General features: G+C 47.5%; 1 protein-coding gene across 1 annotated transcript; it reads right to left on the bottom strand.

The window, feature by feature from the left end:
* Positions 1–246: 246 nt before the first annotated feature.
* Positions 247–18,289, bottom strand: LOC132996131 (calpain-2 catalytic subunit-like). The gene is made up of 21 exons (XM_061066459.1): positions 17,867–18,289; positions 15,375–15,444; positions 15,032–15,150; positions 14,804–14,937; positions 13,635–13,803; positions 13,209–13,292; positions 13,048–13,133; positions 7,822–7,896; positions 7,593–7,753; positions 6,015–6,184; positions 5,910–5,921; positions 5,614–5,825; positions 5,505–5,541; positions 5,298–5,363; positions 5,149–5,206; positions 1,994–2,058; positions 1,809–1,877; positions 1,495–1,573; positions 1,167–1,283; positions 485–543; positions 247–402 (listed from the first exon to the last, which is right to left on the bottom strand). Exons 1-21 carry the CDS (start codon positions 18,104–18,106, stop codon positions 379–381), a joined length of 2,106 nt encoding a protein of 701 aa, XP_060922442.1. The 5' UTR covers positions 18,107–18,289; the 3' UTR covers positions 247–378.
* Positions 18,290–18,752: the final 463 nt, after the last annotated feature.

The following is an 18,752-nucleotide window of genomic DNA, read 5'->3' as shown; positions in this document are numbered from 1 at the left end:
TTGTAAACCTTTTACTTGGTGTGTGCCTGTTCACATATGACCTTTGACCTGTTTCACACTGTATAGAAATGGTTACCATGGTTACCTCGTTTCATCGCCTGCTACACTTTCTCAATACCGACGCAACATTAAATGCTTTTATTGTGAAGCTTAATGCCTGTTGAGTTGTGTTCCTTAATGCAGATTCTCTCTCTCTCTCAAAAACTTGAGATAAAACAATGAACAGAAACATTTGTGTCCAGATGAGTTTATTTTGTATTTGATTCAGATTTTCAGACATGAAACCGACTCATAATTAAAGGAGTTGTTTACATCACATCAGATGCGTTCAGGTGAGGCAGGTGAGAACTCCCAGCATGCTCCTGGGGTCAGCTGCGGCTAGTTGATGCTGAGGCGGAGCCACTGTAGGAAGAGAAGGGATCAGTGATGTGAAGCTGCAGGTGTCACAGTGGCCTGCAGGGGGCACCAACACAAGACATGTTACCTGCTGCAGGTTCAACTCGATCTTCCCCTGATTCTTCTGATCCAGAGTCCGGAACATTTCTGTTTCATAAACACAACAAGTTATACAACAGAAACAGTCACATATATACAGTCACTGATCGTCTTTATATACAGTCACTGATCATCTTTATATACAGTCACTGATCATCTTTATATACAGTCACTGATCATCTTTATATACAGTCACTGATCATCTTTATATACAGTCACTGATCCTCTTTATATACAGTCACTGATCATCTTTATATACAGTCACTGATCATCTTTATATACAGTCACTGATCATCTTTATATACAGTCGCTGATCCTCTTTATATACAGTCACTGATCGTCTTTATATACAGTCACTGATTCTCTTTTTATACAGTGACTGATCATCTTTATATACAGTCACTGATCATCTTTATATACAGTCACTGATCCTCTTTATATACAGTCACTGATCATCTTTATATACAGTCACTGATCCTCTTTATATACAGTCACTGATCCTCTTTATATACAGTCACTGATCATCTTTATATACAGTTACTGATCATCTTTATATAAAGTCACTGCTCCTCTTTATATACAGTCACTGATCCTCTTTATATACAGTCAACATCTGTGTCGTAAACGTGGTTGTATTCGTGGTCGTGGTTGTCGCAGGTCATGTGACTCACTGTAGAGCAGCTCCAGTCGGATCAAACAACCAATGAAAGAGTCGAAGTCGATGGCGTAGCTCGTGTCAGAGAATCGACCGACGATCTCCTGGATAACTTCACTGTTCAGCTGGAAACCTGCACACACCTGTGTTGTTAGGTTCACAGTCACATGGTTCAGGGTTTTCTCCTCTTGAATCATGTGACACTACATGGACACGTGAACAGCTGCATGTTACCATGGTGATGACACGCTTTACTGACTTCAGATTTAACCTCGTGGTTTTCCTTGTTGAATAGAAATCAGTGTCCGATCATGAGTGTGACCTCATTACAGAAGGATTCTCACCAGCTTCAGCCAGCGCCGCTCTCATCTCATGACTGCTCATCGTCCCCGAGCCGTCCGAGTCGTGACCCTTGAACACCTCCTGCAGAAGAAGAAGGTCATGAAGGAGACGTATGAATTTTAGATTTCGTTCTGTAGGATTGTAACCTCTCAGAGACTGGAGCCTAAAAACAATAGATTTCCAGTGAAGTTCTGCATCATATTTTCTTACCTGAAGCGACTGACTCATTTGGAACCAGCCCTCATTAACACATCGTATTTATCTGACAACATGATTCTGAAGAGTCTCAGAACTTCATTGAACAAAATGTCATTACCAGGTATCTCTGGATCTTTGTCCACAGAGTGTGAAACTCCACCAGACCCAGTGTGGTGCTGCCGTCCATCTGAAGACATGTTAAAGATCCTGTTCTGAGAGTTCACACGTTCTACGTCTGCAAACTCAAACTGAGTCCAACATCTACGGTTCACCAGAGGGATGAAATCACAGAGTGAAAGATACGTCCATCAGGCTGATGATGCTGCGACACGTCTGCAGAGTGAATCCGTCAGTTTTCACATCGGATCCTTCAGACAAACAACAGAAGAGTTTAACAAACAACCTGAACACAACGTCTGAACCTGAACACAACGTCTGAACCTGAACACAACATCTGAACCTGAACACAACGTCTGAACCTGAACACAACATCTGAACCTGAACACAACATCTGAACCTGAACACAACGTCTGAACCTGAACACAACATCTGAACCTGAACACAAAATCTGAACCTGAACACAACATCTGAACCTGAACACAACATCTGACCCTCAACACAACATCTGAACCTGAACACAACGTCTGAACCTGAACACAACATCTGAATCTGAACACAACATCTGAACCTGAACACAACGTCTGAACCTGAACACAACATCTGAACCTGAACACAACATCTGAACCTGAACACAACGTCTGAACCTGAACACAACATCTGAACCTGAACACAACATCTGAACCTGAACACAACGTCTGAACCTGAACACAACGTCTGAACCTGAACACAACATCTGAACCTGAACACAACATCTGAATCTGAACCTGAACGCAATGTCTGAACCTGAACACAACATCTGAACCTGAACACAACATCTGAACCTGAACACAACGTCTGAACCTGAACACAACATCTGAACCTGAACACAACATCTGAACCTGAACACAACGTCTGAACCTGAACACAACATCTGAACCTGAACACAACATCTGAACCTGAACACAACATCTGAACCTGAACACAACATCTGAACCTGAACACAACGTCTGAACCTGAACACATTGTCTGAACCTGAACACAACATTTGAACCTGAACACAACATCTGAACCTGAACACATTGTCTGAACCTGAACACAACATTTGAACCTGAACACAACATCTGAGCCTGAACACATTGTCTGAACCTGAACACAACATCTGAACTTGAACACAACGTCTGAACCTGAACACAACGTCTGAACCTGAACACAACATCTGAACCTGAACACAACGTCTGAGCCTGAACACAACGTCTGAACCTGAAAACAACTTCTGAACCTGAACACAACATCTGAACCTGAACACAATGTCTGAACCTGAACACAACGTCTGAACATGAACACAACATCTGAACTTGAACACAACGTCTGAACCTGAACACAACGTCTGAACATGAACACAACATCTGAACCTGAACACAACTTCTGAACCTGAACACAACGTCTGAACCTGAACACAACATCTGAACCTGAACACATTGTCTGAACCTGAACACAACATCTGAACCTGAACACAACATCTGAACCTGAACACAACGTCTGAACCTGAACACAACATCTGAACCTGAACACAACATCTGAACCTGAACACAACATCTGAGCCTGAACACATTGTCTGAACCTGAACACAACATCTGAACTTGAACACAACGTCTGAACCTGAACACATTGTCTGAACCTGAACACAACATCTGAACCTGAACACAACATCTGAACCTGAACACAACGTCTGAGCCTGAACACAACGTCTGAACCTGAAAACAACTTCTGAACCTGAACACAACATCTGAACCTGAACACAATGTCTGAACCTGAACACAACGTCTGAACAGGAACACAACATCTGAACTTGAACACAACGTCTGAACCTGAACACAACGTCTGAACATGAACACAACATTTGAACCTGAACACAACTTCTGAACCTGAACACAACGTCTGAACCTGAACACAACATCTGAACCTGAACACATTGTCTGAACCTGAACACAACATCTGAACCTGAACACAACATCTGAACCTGAACACAACATTTGAACCTGAACACAACATCTGAGCCTGAACACAGCGTCTGAACCTGAACACAACGTCTGAACATGAACACAACATTTGAACCTGAACACAACGTCTGAACATGAACACAACATCTGAACCTGAACACAACTTCTGAACCTGAACACAACGTCTGAACCTGAACACAACATCTGAACCTGAACACATTGTCTGAACCTGAACACAACATCTGAACCTGAACACAACATCTGAACCTGAACACAACGTCTGAACCTGAACACAACATCTGAACCTGAACACAACATCTGAACCTGAACACAACATCTGAGCCTGAACACATTGTCTGAACCTGAACACAACATCTGAACTTGAACACAACATCTGAACCTGAACACAACGTCTGAGCCTGAACACAACGTCTGAACCTGAAAACAACTTCTGAATCTGAACACAACATCTGAACCTGAACACAATGTCTGAACCTGAACACAACGTCTGAACATGAACACAACATCTGAACTTGAACACAACGTCTGAACCTGAACACAACGTCTGAACATGAACACAACATCTGAACCTGAACACAACTTCTGAACCTGAACACAACGTCTGAACCTGAACACAACATCTGAACCTGAACACATTGTCTGAACCTGAACACAACATCTGAACCTGAACACAACATCTGAACCTGAACACAACATTTGAACCTGAACACAACATCTGAGCCTGAACACAGCGTCTGAACCTGAACACAACGTCTGAACATGAACACAACATTTGAACCTGAACACAGCGTCTGAACCTGAACACAACGTCTGAACCTGAACACAACGTCTGAACCTGAACACAACATCTGAACCTGAACACAATGTCTGAACCTGAACACAACGTCTGAACCTGAACACAACATTTGAACCTGAACACAACGTCTGAACCTGAACACAGCGTCTGAACCTGAACACAACGTCTGAACCTGAACACAACATTTGAACCTGAACACAACATCTGAGCCTGAACACAGCGTCTGAACCTGAACACAACGTCTGAACATGAACACAACATTTGAACCTGAACACAGCGTCTGAACCTGAACACAACGTCTGAACCTGAACACAACGTCTGAACCTGAACACAACATCTGAACCTGAACACAATGTCTGAACCTGAACACAACGTCTGAACCTGAACACAACATTTGAACCTGAACACAACATTTGAACCTGAACACAACGTCTGAGCCTGAACACAACGTCTGAACCTGAACACAACATCTGAACCTGAACACAACATCTGCTTCAATCAGATAACAAGAGACTCATGAAAGCTGTGGTGAAACTTCGTACTCTGAGCGATCACTTTGTCCAGAATCTGCTGGAGCTCGAAGGCTGAGATTTGTGAGTCCTGGTGAAGCAGAAGAAAATCAGACTTGAGAAGTTTGATCTGAATATGAAGTGAAGGGGTCAAGTTACTTTATTAAATTACATGTCTTTACATTTCCTGAGATTTGGACGAAGAGATGTTTGAAGTGCGGGTCCACGTCATTCTGTCCGACATCAGGCTGGAACATAAAGTATCATTTAGATTGAAATATCGTTGGTCTAGTAAGTTTTTTATGTTTTACTAAAGTAACTGAGTCAGACAAGTCTTTTCTCACAGTTTGGGTCAAAACAGAAAGTTTCTATGAAGAAAGATCTTAAACCTCATGGATGCTGACGTCTACGTCCTCCTCCATCGGTCTGAAACAGCAGAGACAAGTCGTGAGTCACTGCAGAAGAAGAGACCGGTTCCTCGTGTTCCTGGTGTCTCACCTGCTGCGAGCCTCCTTCTCTGTGAACGCCCTCAGGACGAAGCTTCCTTTGCGGTGCGGCTGGAACGTGGACGGGACGATGACGTACTCTCCAGGCTGCAGTTTGAAGCGGTCACACACTTCCCTCAGGTTGATGAAGTTCTTACTGCGCGCCACCGCCTCCGTCCTCAGCAGGACGTCCGGGCCCAGGTGGACGTTACTGCGACCTTTAAACTGACCACAGAAGAAGACACATCACCACACCTGGGAGAACTAGACCTGTTGGGTCGTCAGAGTCACTTCCTGTTTGTTTCTCACCTCGTCAGGAACCTGAGAAAACACAAAACACACAAAGATCAATAACGGTGTTAAGTACCCACTGAGTGTGTGTCTGTGTGCATGTGAGTCTTTGTGTGTGTGCACCTGATAGATGGCGAAACCAATGGTGTTGAGGTCTCGTCCGAAGCGTCTCTCTCGGCGAGCGTCTTTCTGCATCAGTCCGATCAGCGCGGTGCAGCCGTCCTCGCCGTCGTCAGGGTCATCGTCCACGGCGTCGAGTCGGATAAAGAACTGAGGGTTTGAGCAGAAAGTGGCTGTGGAGAGAAAATCATCTCAGGTTTAAAAATGGAAACTGATCCTCCACATGTTCCTGACATGTTCCTAACATGTTCCTGACATGTTCCTCTGCATGTTCCTCCACATGTTCCTGACATGTTCCTAACATGTTCCTGACATGTTCCTCTGCATGTTCCTCCATATGTTCCTGACATGTTCCTCCACATGTTCCTGACATGTTCCTGCACATGATCCTGACATGTTCCTCTGCATGTTCCTCTACATGGTCCTGACATGTTCCTAACATGTTTCTAACATGTTTCTCTGCATGTTCCTCTGCATGTTCCTCTGCATGTTCCTCTACATGTTCCTGACATGTTCCTAACATGTTCCTGACATGTTCCTCTGCATGTTCCTCTACATGTTCCTGACATGTTCCTAATATGTTCCTAACATGTTCCTCTGCATGTTCCTCTGCATGTTCCTCTGCATGTTCCTCTACATGTTCCTGACATGTTCCTAACATGTTCCTAACATGTTTCTCTGCATGTTCCTCTGCATGTTCCTCTGCATGTTTCTCTACATGTTCTTGACATGTTCCTAACATGTTCCTACCATGTTCCTCTGCATGTTCCTAACATGTTCCTAACATGTTTCTCTGCATGTTCCTCTGCATGTTCCTCTGCATGTTCCTCTACATGTTCCTGACATGTTCCTACCATGTTCCTCTGCATGTTCCTCTACATGTTCCTCTACATGTCCTGACATGTTCCTACCATGTTCCTCTGCATGTTCCTCTGCATGTTCCTCTGCATGTTCCTAACATGTTCCTGACATGTTCCTGACATGTTCCTCTACATGTTCCTCTACATGTCCTGACATGTTCCTACCATGTTCCTCTGCATGTTCCTCTGCATGTTCCTCTACATGTTCCTCTACATGTCCTGACATGTTCCTACCATGTTCCTCTGCATGTTCATCTGCATGTTCCTCTGCATGTTCCTCTACATGTTCCTCTACATGTCCTGACATGTTCCTACCATGTTCCTCTGCATGTTCCTCTGCATGTTCCTCTGCATGTTCCTCTACATGTTCCTGAGATGTTCCTAACATGTTCCTACCATGTTCCTCTGCATGTTCCTCTGCATGTTCCTCTGCATGTTCCTAACATGTTCCTGACATGTTCCTAACATGTTCCTGACCTCTGAAATCTAAACGGGGCAAAGAAATTCTGTCCAGATATTCTTGAGAAATGACGTTTTCACTGTTTTGGTTATTCATTTATCGATTATTTCGAGGTCAGAGGTGATGAAGACGAGCTGAGCAGAGAAGATGGACAGTTGTGTTCAATCTGTGAACTTCATCCTTTTCTTCTTCTAAATCTGTTAAGAACTAATTTATTCTTTTTTATCCATGCGCTGAGAAGCAGGAGTGGGTCGTTAGTACCGGGGTAGTTCCTGCAGCCGCCAGCGGTGGAGCCGACGCGCCACACGCCTTCAAACTCCGAACAGTTCCATCGCCCGCCCTCGGTGCTCGTCAGCGTGTCGGGTGTCAGGTTGCAGATGTCAAGGAGTGAGAACTGACACAGGAAGTCTGTGTAGGACATCCTGCCGACAGAAAGGATGAAGAAGATGAGTATGAAGATGAATGTGAAAAAGATTGTGTCTGTCTTTACCAGAACTCTCCGTCTTCAGCACAATGATCCAACTTCTTCTTCTCCTCGGGCTGAACTCCGTCCCACTTCTCCGACCTGACGAACCAAAGACACATCTTCAGTCTGAACAAATCAATTACAGACTGAGGACTAACTGATGGACGGACAGAAGAGAAGGACACGTGGACGGACAGAAGAGAAGGACACGTGGACGGACAGAAGAGAAGGACACGTGGACGGACAGAAGAGAAGGACACGTGGACAGATGGAAGTGAAGGACACGTGGACGGACAGAAGAGAAGGACACGTGGACAGATGGATGTGAAGGACACGTGGACGGACAGAAGAGAAGGACACGTGGACGGACAGAAGAGAAGGACACGTGGACGGACAGAAGAGAAGGACACGTGGACGGATGGATGTGAAGGACACGTGGACAGATGGATGTGAAGGACACGTGGACGGACAGAAGAGAAGGACACGTGGACAGATGGATGTGAAGGACACGTGGACGGACAGAAGTGAAGGACACGTGTACAGATGGATGTGAAGGACACGTGGACGGATGGAAGTGAAGGACACATGGACGGACAGAAGAGAAGGACACGTGGACGGATGGATGTGAAGGACACGTGGACAGATGGATGTGAAGGACATGTGGACGGACAGAAGAGAAGGACACGTGGACAGATGGATGTGAAGGACACGTGGACAGATGGAAGAGAAGGACACGTGGACGGATGGAAGTGAAGGACACGTGGACGGATGGATGTGAAGGACACGTGGACAGATGGAAGTGAAGGACACGTGGACAGATGGAAGTGAAGGACACGTGTACAGATGGATGTGAAGGACACGTGGACGGACAGAAGAGAACGACACGTGGACAGACGGATGTGAAGGACACGTGGACAGATGGAAGTGAAGGACACATGTACAGATGGATGTGAAGGACATGTGGACGGATGGAAGTGAAGGACACGTGGACGGATGGATGTGAAGGACACGTGGACAGATGGAAGTGAAGGACACGTGGACAGATGGAAGTGAAGGACACGTGTACAGATGGATGTGAAGGACACGTGGACAGATGGATGTGAAGGACAGGTGGACAGATGGATGTGAAGGACACGTGGACAGATGGAAGTGAAGGACACGTGGACAGATGGAAGTGAAGGACACGTGGACAGATGGATGTGAAGGACACGTGGACAGATGGAAGTGAAGGACACGTGGACAGATGGAAGTGAAGGACACGTGGACAGATGGATGTGAAGGACACGTGGACAGATGGAAGTGAAGGACATGTGGACGGATGGAAGTGAAGGACACGTGGACGGACAGAAGAGAGGGACACGTGGACAGATGGATGTGAAGGACACGTGTACAGATGGATGTGAAGGACATGTGGACGGATGGAAGTGAAGGACACGTGGACGGACAGAAGAGAAGGACACGTGGACAGATGGAAGTGAAGGACACGTGGACAGATGGAAGTGGAGGACACGTGGACAGATGGAAGTAAAGGACACGTGGACAGATGGAAGTGAAGGACACGTGGACAGATGGAAGAGAAGGACACGTGGACGGACAGAAGAGAAGGACACGTGGACAGATGGAAGTGAAGGACACGTGGACGGACAGAAGAGAAGGACACGTGGACAGATGGAAGTGAAGGACACGTGGACGGATGGATGTGAAGGACACGTGGACAGATGGATGTGAAGGACACGTGGACAGATGGAAGTGAAGGACACGTGGACAGATGGAAATGAAGGACACGTGGACAGATGGAAGTGAAGGACACGTGGACAGATGGAAGTGAAGGACACGTGGACGGATGGATGTGAAGGACACGTGGACAGACGGATGTGAAGGACACGTGGACGGATGGATGTGAAGGACACGTGGACAGATGGATGTGAAGGACACGTGGACAGATGGATGTGAAGGACACGTGGACAGATGGATGTGAAGGACACGTGGACAGATGGATGTGAAGGACACGTGGACAGATGGAAGTGAAGGACACGTGGACGGACAGATGGATGTGAAGGACACGTGGACAGATGGAAATGAAGGACACGTGGACAGATGGAAGTGAAGGACACGTGGACGGACAGATGGATGTGAAGGACACGTGGACAGATGGAAATGAAGGACATGTGGACAGATGGATGTGAAGGACACGTGGACGGACAGAAGAGAAGGACACGTGGACAGATGGAAGTGAAGGACACGTGGACAGATGGAAGTGGAGGACACGTGGACAGATGGAAGTAAAGGACACGTGGACAGATGGAAGTGAAGGACACGTGGACAGATGGAAGTGAAGGACACGTGTACAGATGGAAGTGAAGGACACGTGTACAGATGGAAGTGAAGGACAGGTGGACGGACAGAAGAGAAGGACACGTGGACAGATGGATGTGAAGGACACGTGGACAGATGGATGTGAAGGACACGTGGACAGATGGAAGTGAAGGACACGTGTACAGATGGAAGTGAAGGACACGTGTACAGACGGAAGTGAAGGACAGGTGGACGGACAGAAGAGAAGGACACGTGGACAGATGGAAGTGAAGGACACGTGTACAGATGGATGTGAAGGACACGTGGACGGACAGAAGAGAAGGACACGTGGACAGATGGATGTGAAGGGCACGTGGACAGATGGAAGTGAAGGACACGTGGACGGACAGAAGAGAAGGACACGTGGACGGATGGAAGTGAAGGACACGTGGACAGATGGAAGTGAAGGACACATGGACAGATGGAAGTGAAGGACACGTGGACAGACGGAAGAGAAGGACACATGGACGGACAGAAGAGAAGGACACGTGGACAGATGGAAGTGAAGGACACGTGGACGGACAGAAGAGAAGGACACGTGGACAGATGGAAGTGAAGGACACGTGGACGGATGGATGTGGAGGACACGTGGACAGATGGATGTGAAGGACACGTGGACAGATGGAAGTGAAGGACACGTGGACGGATGGATGTGAAGGACACGTGGACAGATGGATGTGAAGGACACGTGGACAGATGGAAGTGAAGGACACGTGGACAGATGGAAATGAAGGACACGTGGACAGATGGAAGTGAAGGACACGTGGACAGATGGAAGTGAAGGACACGTGGACGGAGGGATGTGAAGGACACGTGGACAGATGGAAGTGAAGGACACGTGGACGGACAGAAGAGAAGGACACGTGGACGGAGGGATGTGAAGGACACGTGGACAGATGGAAGTGAAGGACACGTGGACGGATGGAAGTGAAGGACACGTGGACAGATGGAAGTGAAGGACACGTGGACAGATGGAAGTGAAGGACACGTGTACAGATGGAAGTGAAGGACACGTGGACGGACAGAAGAGAAGGACACGTGGACAGATGGAAGTGAAGGACACGTGGACAGATGGAAGTGAAGGACACGTGTACAGATGGAAGTGAAGGACACGTGGACGGACAGAAGAGAAGGACACGTGGACGGACAGAAGAGAAGGACACGTGGACGGATGGAAGTGAAGGACACGTGGACAGATGGAAGTGAAGGACACGTGGACAGATGGAAGTGAAGGACACGTGGACAGATGGATGTGAAGGACACGTGGACAGATGGAAGTGAAGGACACGTGGACGGATGGATGTGAAGGACACGTGGACAGATGGAAGTGAAGGACACGTGGACAGATGGATGTGAAGGACACGTGGACAGATGGAAGAGAAGGACACGTGGACAGATGGATGTGAAGGACACGTGGACAGATGGATGTGAAGGACACGTGGACAGATGGAAGTGAAGGACACGTGGACGGATGGATGTGAAGGACACGTGGACAGATGGAAGTGAAGGACACGTGGACAGATGGAAGTGAAGGACACGTGTACAGATGGATGTGAAGGACACGTGGACGGACAGAAGAGAAGGACACGTGGACGGATGGATGTGAAGGACACGTGGACAGATGGAAGTGAAGGACACGTGTACAGATGGATGTGAAGGACACGTGGACAGATGGAAGTGAAGGACACGTGGACAGATGGATGTGAAGGACACGTGGACAGACGGAAGTGAAGGACACGTGGACAGATGGATGTGAAGGACACGTGGACAGATGGAAGTGAAGGACACGTGGACGGACAGAAGAGAAGGACACGTGGACAGATGGAAGTGAAGGACACGTGGACGGACAGAAGAGAAGGACACGTGGACAGATGGAAGTGAAGGACACGTGGACGGACAGAAGAGAAGGACACGTGGACAGATGGAAGTGAAGGACATGTGGACAGATGGAAGAGAAGGACACGTGGACAGATGGATGTGAAGGACACGTGGACGGACAGAAGAGAAGGACACGTGGACAGATGGAAGTGAAGGACACGTGGACAGATGGATGTGAAGGACACGTGGACAGATGGATGTGAAGGACACGTGGACGGACAGAAGAGAAGGACACGTGGACAGATGGAAGTGAAGGACACGTGGACAGATGGAAGAGAAGGACACGTGGACAGATGGATGTGAAGGACACGTGGACAGATGGATGTGAAGGACACGTGGACAGATGGAAGTGAAGGACACGTGGACGGACAGAAGAGAAGGACACGTGGACAGATGGAAGTGAAGGACACGTGGACGGACAGAAGAGAAGGACACGTGGACAGATGGAAGTGAAGGACACGTGGACGGACAGAAGAGAAGGACACGTGGACGGATGGATGTGAAGGACACGTGGACAGATGGATGTGAAGGACACGTGGACAGATGGAAGTGAAGGACACGTGGACGGACAGAAGAGAAGGACACGTGGACAGATGGAAGTGAAGGACACGTGGACGGACAGAAGAGAAGGACACGTGGACAGATGGAAGTGAAGGACACGTGGACGGACAGAAGAGAAGGACAGGTGGACAGATGGAAGTGAAGGACACGTGTACAGATGGATGTGAAGGACACGTGGACAGATGGATGTGAAGGACACGTGGACAGATGGAAGTGAAGGACACGTGGACAGATGGAAGTGGAGGACACGTGGACAGATGGAAGTAAAGGACACGTGGACAGATGGAAGTGAAGGACACGTGGACAGATGGAAGTGAAGGACACGTGGACAGATGGAAGTGAAGGACACGTGGACAGATGGAAGTGAAGGACATGTGGACAGATGGAAGAGAAGGACACGTGGATGGACAGAAGAGAAGGACACGTGGACAGATGGAAGTGACGTGGTGTACTCACTCGTCGCTCCAGGCTCCGGTCCACTCCACCTGACCCCATGGGTTCCTGATCCTCAGCAGCTCCACAGGAGAACCCCGGTGAAGAACCTGCAGAACCCGTGACGTGTAATGAGACCACTGACAGTTTCAGATGGTTAATCAGCGTTTCCCAGAAGTCCTCACCCGCTCAGCTGCAGTGATTGAGTAGGCGTGACCTTTGACCAGCTTCTGACCGGTGATCGCCTCCGTCTCGTACGAGCTGGAGATCTGACAAACGTCAACATGGAGGATGGTCATCACATGACAGACAGATGTGATGATGTCAGAGACCAGATCGTGATGTCAGAGATGTAAGTCAACGTTTACTAACAAGTTATTTATTCAGTTCAACTTATTCAGACTGAACGAGCTGATCAACATGAAGCTGATGATTCTCCTGGTTGAATGTTAGCTAACAGTTAGCTCAGGTCAACAAGGAGTCGCACAGTGCTCCCTTTAGTTCGGTGGATTCATCGGACTCCTGCTGGCCAATCAGAAACAGCGATTACAGTTCCTGGAGCGTTTAGGTTTGTCAGTGTGTCGTGTTTGAGCGAAGATTTGAACGTTTACGTCGATGGAGCAGCCGAGCAGCGAGCCGAGCTTCAGAGCTTTCCACATGATGTTGAACAAAGAGGGCGGAGCCTCCTTCAGGACATAGCTCTCTGCGATTCCTCCGGTAAAATCCTCGAAGCCCTCGATACTGGAACCTCCGGTCAGAGCCTCGTAGGAACTGTTCACCCTGCGGGAGGAGACGCAGGAGTACGAACATCAGTGCTGAGGGTTTGATGCTAGTTCATCGACAAAGAAACGTTAAACCTGCTGAGACGTAGAAACAGGAGTTTTATCCAGATTCATCTAGAAAACAGGAATTAGGAGTTTCTCTTCATGGTGGCCTCCTCGGATCAAGCTGCTCCGAGCAGATCGGTGAACATGACGAGTACAACAAGTCAAGAGGAAATCGAACCAACGTCACGATCGAGGAAAATAAAGTTCCCTTGAGTTGAAAATGTGTTTATAAACATTTCAGCCGAGTTAAACTTCAGGAGAAGTGATGGAAGCTTACAAATTCAAACTGAAACGGAAGATTTCTTCAAATTAAAAGCTGTTTTGAAAACTTTGATGTGGTTGTGCTGATGATGTTAAATAAACGGTGGATTCCTGCAGGTGCGTTACAACAGGTGCGTTACAACAGGTGAATCAAGGCGACTCGAATCAGCTTCTGTTTGTTTTCCAGGTGCGTCGACACCGGGTGTTTGCTGAGTCAACACTGCTCCACCTTGTGCCGATCACCACCGAGCTCCGCCCGACTCTCTCACTCACTCCTCAGTGATTGTCTGACTCCACCCTCCAGTAAATAATAGACTGTTTATAAAAGTGAAGCCAATGCAGAGGTGCCTGAAACCTGTCTTCTGTGCAATGACCAGCAGGGGGCGATTCCACCGGTAGTTTCTATAGAAGTCTGTGAGAAAATGATTCTACTTCTCACTTTATAACGCCGGTAAACAATCTCTAGTTTGCATTTGGGCCTGGATACCACACTTTGATTGACAGCTAGTACTGTCCAATGGGTGCATGTGGCTTGTGTGAGTCCTCGAGCTCTCAGTTAGGCTCCACCCCCTACTCCTCCAAATATTGTTACTTCTGGTTCCAAAAAACCAAGATGCCAAACTGAGGCTTCAGAACAGCAGTTTATTCATTTCGTGGTTAGTTTGTTTGTTTCTTGTTTATCTGTCTCTTACTTGGCGTAGGCCTTCTCCAGCAGGGGGCTCCAGAACTCTCGTCCCTCGGCTGAGTGGACAAACAGCAGCTTCCCGTCTCTGGTTGGCAGCCGGTCGTCCACGACCACGTCCACCCACTCGCCGTACTGCCACAGCTGCAGGAACAAGGAACCAGAGGTCAGTCCAGGTCGTCATCACGGAGCCGCCTGCTCATCGGTCTCAGGAGAATAAATCAAGTTAGTGTTTGACCTGGAAGTGGAAGATGCCGGCGTACTGAGACGTGAAGCTCTGAGCGGGAGGTACCACTCTGCTCAGAATCTGAGGGTCCAGAGTCAGAGAGGCGATGGCGGCCAACAGCCAGCAGTCACCTGACAGACAGAAAGCAGGTGAGGGTGTTCCTGTACGTATACCTTTGTGGGGACCATTTCAAGCAGAGACCTACAGAGTGGGGACATGTTGACGGACCCTCACTAACTCTAACCCTCAGACAAAGGGCTGTTTGAGGGTTTAGGTTAAAGTTAGGAACGTGTGTATTATGCCTATGAGTGTCCTCACTAAGATGGAAGTACAACGAGTGTGTGTGTGTTCTTACCCAGAGCTCCCTGACATATGTCCGTCCTTTTCGCTCCATCAACAATAAACTGAGGATCAGAACACAGCTCCTGATTGGACGAGACAGCAGGTGATTAATGATTAATGAGGAAGTAAATACACAGGATGACACAGTGACTCCTCTTGTACTGGTTCATGTGTGAAACCACATCAGAATCCAGACTGGTGCTGGTGTCTTCATTTGTAAACAAACTTCCTCCTTCTCATTCTTCATTTAACCCTCCTCACAGCGCCCCCTACCCTGGAAGACCCTTCCTGCGTCCTGCGTTTAAAGCCCAGTGAATATAAACGGGTGTGTCCCCCCCAGTCCTTCACTGTGAGACAGTGTGATGTCTCACATCTGTACAACATCTCTGAGTCATCCACGTTTTCACCACAGAGGTTTGTTTTAGTTTCTTAATGTTTGTGTCCCGTGTTAGAAGCCCCCCCCTCACTGAGGAACCCGAAATGTCTGGATCCTTTCACTGAGACTCAAACCTTCACTGAGACTCAAACCTTTACTGAGACTCAAACCTTCACTGAGACTCAAACCTTCACTGAGACTCAAACCTTCACTGAGACTCAAACCTTCACTGAGACTCAAACCTTGACTGAGACTCAAACCTTCACTGAGACTCAAACCTTCACTGAGACTCAAACCTTTACTGAGACTCAAACCTTCACTGAGACTCAAACCCTCACTTAGACTCAAACCTTCACTGAGACTCAAACCTTCACTGAGACTCAAACCTTTACTGAGACTCAAACCTTCACTGAGACTGAAACCTTCACTGAGACTCAAACCTTCACTGAGACTCAAACCTTCACTGAGACTCAAACCTTTACTGAGACTCAAACCTTCACTGAGACTCAAACCCTCACTTAGACTCAAACCTTCACTGAGACTCAAACCTTCACTGAGACTCAAACCTTCACTTAGACTCAAACCCTCACTTAGACTCAAACCTTCACTGAGACTCAAACCTTCACTGAGACTCAAACCCTCACTTAGACTCAAACCTTCACTGAGACTCAAACCTTCACTGAGACTCAAACCTTCACTGAGACTCAAACCTTCACTGAGACTCAAACCTTTACTGAGACTCAAACCTTCACTGAGACTCAAACCTTCACTTAGACTCAAAACCTTCACTGAGACTCAAACCTTCACTGAGACTCAAACCTTTACTGAGACTCAAACCTTCACTGAGACTGAAACCTTCACTGAGACTCAAACCTTCACTGAGACTCAAACCTTCACTGAGACTCAAACCTTTACTGAGACTCAAACCTTCACTGAGACTCAAACCCTCACTTAGACTCAAACCTTCACTGAGACTCAAACCTTCACTGAGACTCAAACCTTCACTGAGACTCAAACCTTCACTGAGACTCAAACCTTTACTGAGACTCAAACCTTGACTGATACTCAAACCTTCACTGAGACTGAAACCTTCACTGAGACTCAAACCTTCACTGAGACTCAAACCTTTACTGAGACTCAAACCTTCACTGAGACTCAAACCTTGACTGATACTCAAACCTTCACTGAGACTCAAACCTTTACTGAGACTCAAACCTTCACTGAGACTTAAACCTTCACTGAGACTCAAACCTTCACTGAGACTCAAACCTTTACTGAGACTCAAACCTTGACTGATACTCAAACCTTCACTGAGACTGAAACCTTCACTGAGACTCAAACCTTCACTGAGACTCAAACCTTTACTGAGACTCAAACCTTCACTGAGACTCAAACCTTGACTGATACTCAAACCTTCACTGAGACTCAAACCTTTACTGAGACTCAAACCTTCACTGAGACTTAAACCTTCACTGAGACTCAAACCTTCACTGAGACTCAAACCTTCAGTGAGACTCAAACCTTCACTGAGACTCAAACCTTCAGTGAGACTCAAACCTTTACTGAGACTCAAACCTTGACTGATACTCAAACCTTCACTGAGACTCAAACCTTTACTGAGACTCAAACCTTCACTGAGACTTAAACCTTCACTGAGACTCAAACCTTCACTGAGACTCAAACCTTCACGGAGACTCAAACCTTTACTGAGACTCAAACCTTCACTGAGACTCAAACCTTCACTGAGACTCAAACCTTCACGGAGACTCAAACCTTTACTGAGACTCAAACCTTCACTGAGACTTAAACCTTCACTGAGACTCAAACCTTCACTGAGACTCAAACCTTCACTGAGACTCAAACCTTCACTGAGACTCAAACCTTCACTGAGACTCAAACCTTCACTCAGACTGGAGGCATCACGCTGCAGTGCGACAGTTCTCGTTGTCTTTGTCTCTTTTATTATCTGTGTTTAATCAACGTGAATTAACTCTTGGACTCATTCTCTGCAGTGCGTCTGTTTTTTGTGTCTCTGTTTTTTGTGTCTCTGTTTTTTGTGTCTCTGTTTTTTGTGTCTCTGTTTTTGTGTTTCTGTTTTTGTGTGTTTCTGTGATTTGCGGCTTGCTCACCGATGGTCGCTTCCACTCCACGCCGATGGTTTTGGACGAGTAGCGCCCGAGCTGGTTGTATCCCAGCGAGTCCCAGGTGGCCGGGAAGCTGGGGTCACAGAAGAGCGCTCCAGTCTTCAGACACTCGCTACGCAGCTGCTCAAACTGCTGCTTGTTGAAGGCGATGGCGTTGGCCCGGCTGCCGACGCCACTCTCGTCCCGGGCCTTCCTCCTGGCGAGGTCCGCTGCCGTGCTCGTCATCCTGAGTCTAGTCCGGTGAGTGTCTGGAGAATCAGCCGAGAGTCTGCCAGCGTCTGTAGTCTCTAGATTCTCACCTGTTCAGAGTGAGGCTCAGGTGTGTGTGTGTGTATTTGTGTAAGGTGGTCAGTTGAGGGGCGGAGCTTGGGTCCAGGTGAAGCAGTGTGATATCAGCTGAGTCAGAAAACAAACAGTCTGATAAACTCTGACCAACACCTGAAAACACGCCTGAGACCGGGTCACGCCGGACGCCACCAGCAGGCGGCGTGGTGGAGCAGCGGAGCAGGAAGTGTGTCGGTGCTCTGTCTCCCCCTGCTGGCAGTCTGAGGCCTAGCGCTGCTCATGCACAGACCTGTGGTGTCAGGGGTCAGAGGTCAGGTTCTCTGAGCTCTCAGGTATGTCTCTGTGATGTCAGAGTTGTGATGTCAGAGGTCAACAAACCAGTTGTGGCAGAAGCAACAAGTCACTGACGTGTAAACACAGAGATTTATTATTTCACATCATGACGATAATTCATAACAAAAGAACGTCTCTCAGAGAAAAGTCTTAAAGATCTTAAAACACGTTAAGACTGAAAGTTCACGAGTTTTAACACGTTGACTCATGTTCAGGCACTCGGTCAGCTGGTGTCAGGGCTCAGTCCTGATTG

Source organism: Limanda limanda, chromosome 2, assembly GCF_963576545.1.
Source record: "Limanda limanda chromosome 2, fLimLim1.1, whole genome shotgun sequence".
In the NCBI taxonomy this organism is placed as follows: Eukaryota; Metazoa; Chordata; class Actinopteri; order Pleuronectiformes; family Pleuronectidae; genus Limanda; species Limanda limanda.
The sequence above is the reverse complement of the archived record's forward strand: the minus strand, read 5'-3'. Positions and strand labels throughout refer to the sequence as shown.

What these genes read in the sequence shown, in the direction of transcription:
- LOC132996131 (XM_061066459.1), bottom strand. Translation starts at nt 18,106, where the DNA reads ATGACGAGCACGGCAGCGGACCTCGCCAGGAGGAAGGCCCGGGACGAG. An exon ending in GCTGAAGACGGAGAGTTCTG is followed by an intron (nt 7,754 to 7,821) that starts GTAAAGACAGAC and finishes TTCTGTCGGCAG; the next exon opens with GATGTCCTACACAGACTTCC. An exon ending in GAGAAGGAGGCTCGCAGCAG is followed by an intron (nt 5,542 to 5,613) that starts GTGAGACACCAG and finishes CTGCTGTTTCAG; the next exon opens with ACCGATGGAGGAGGACGTAG.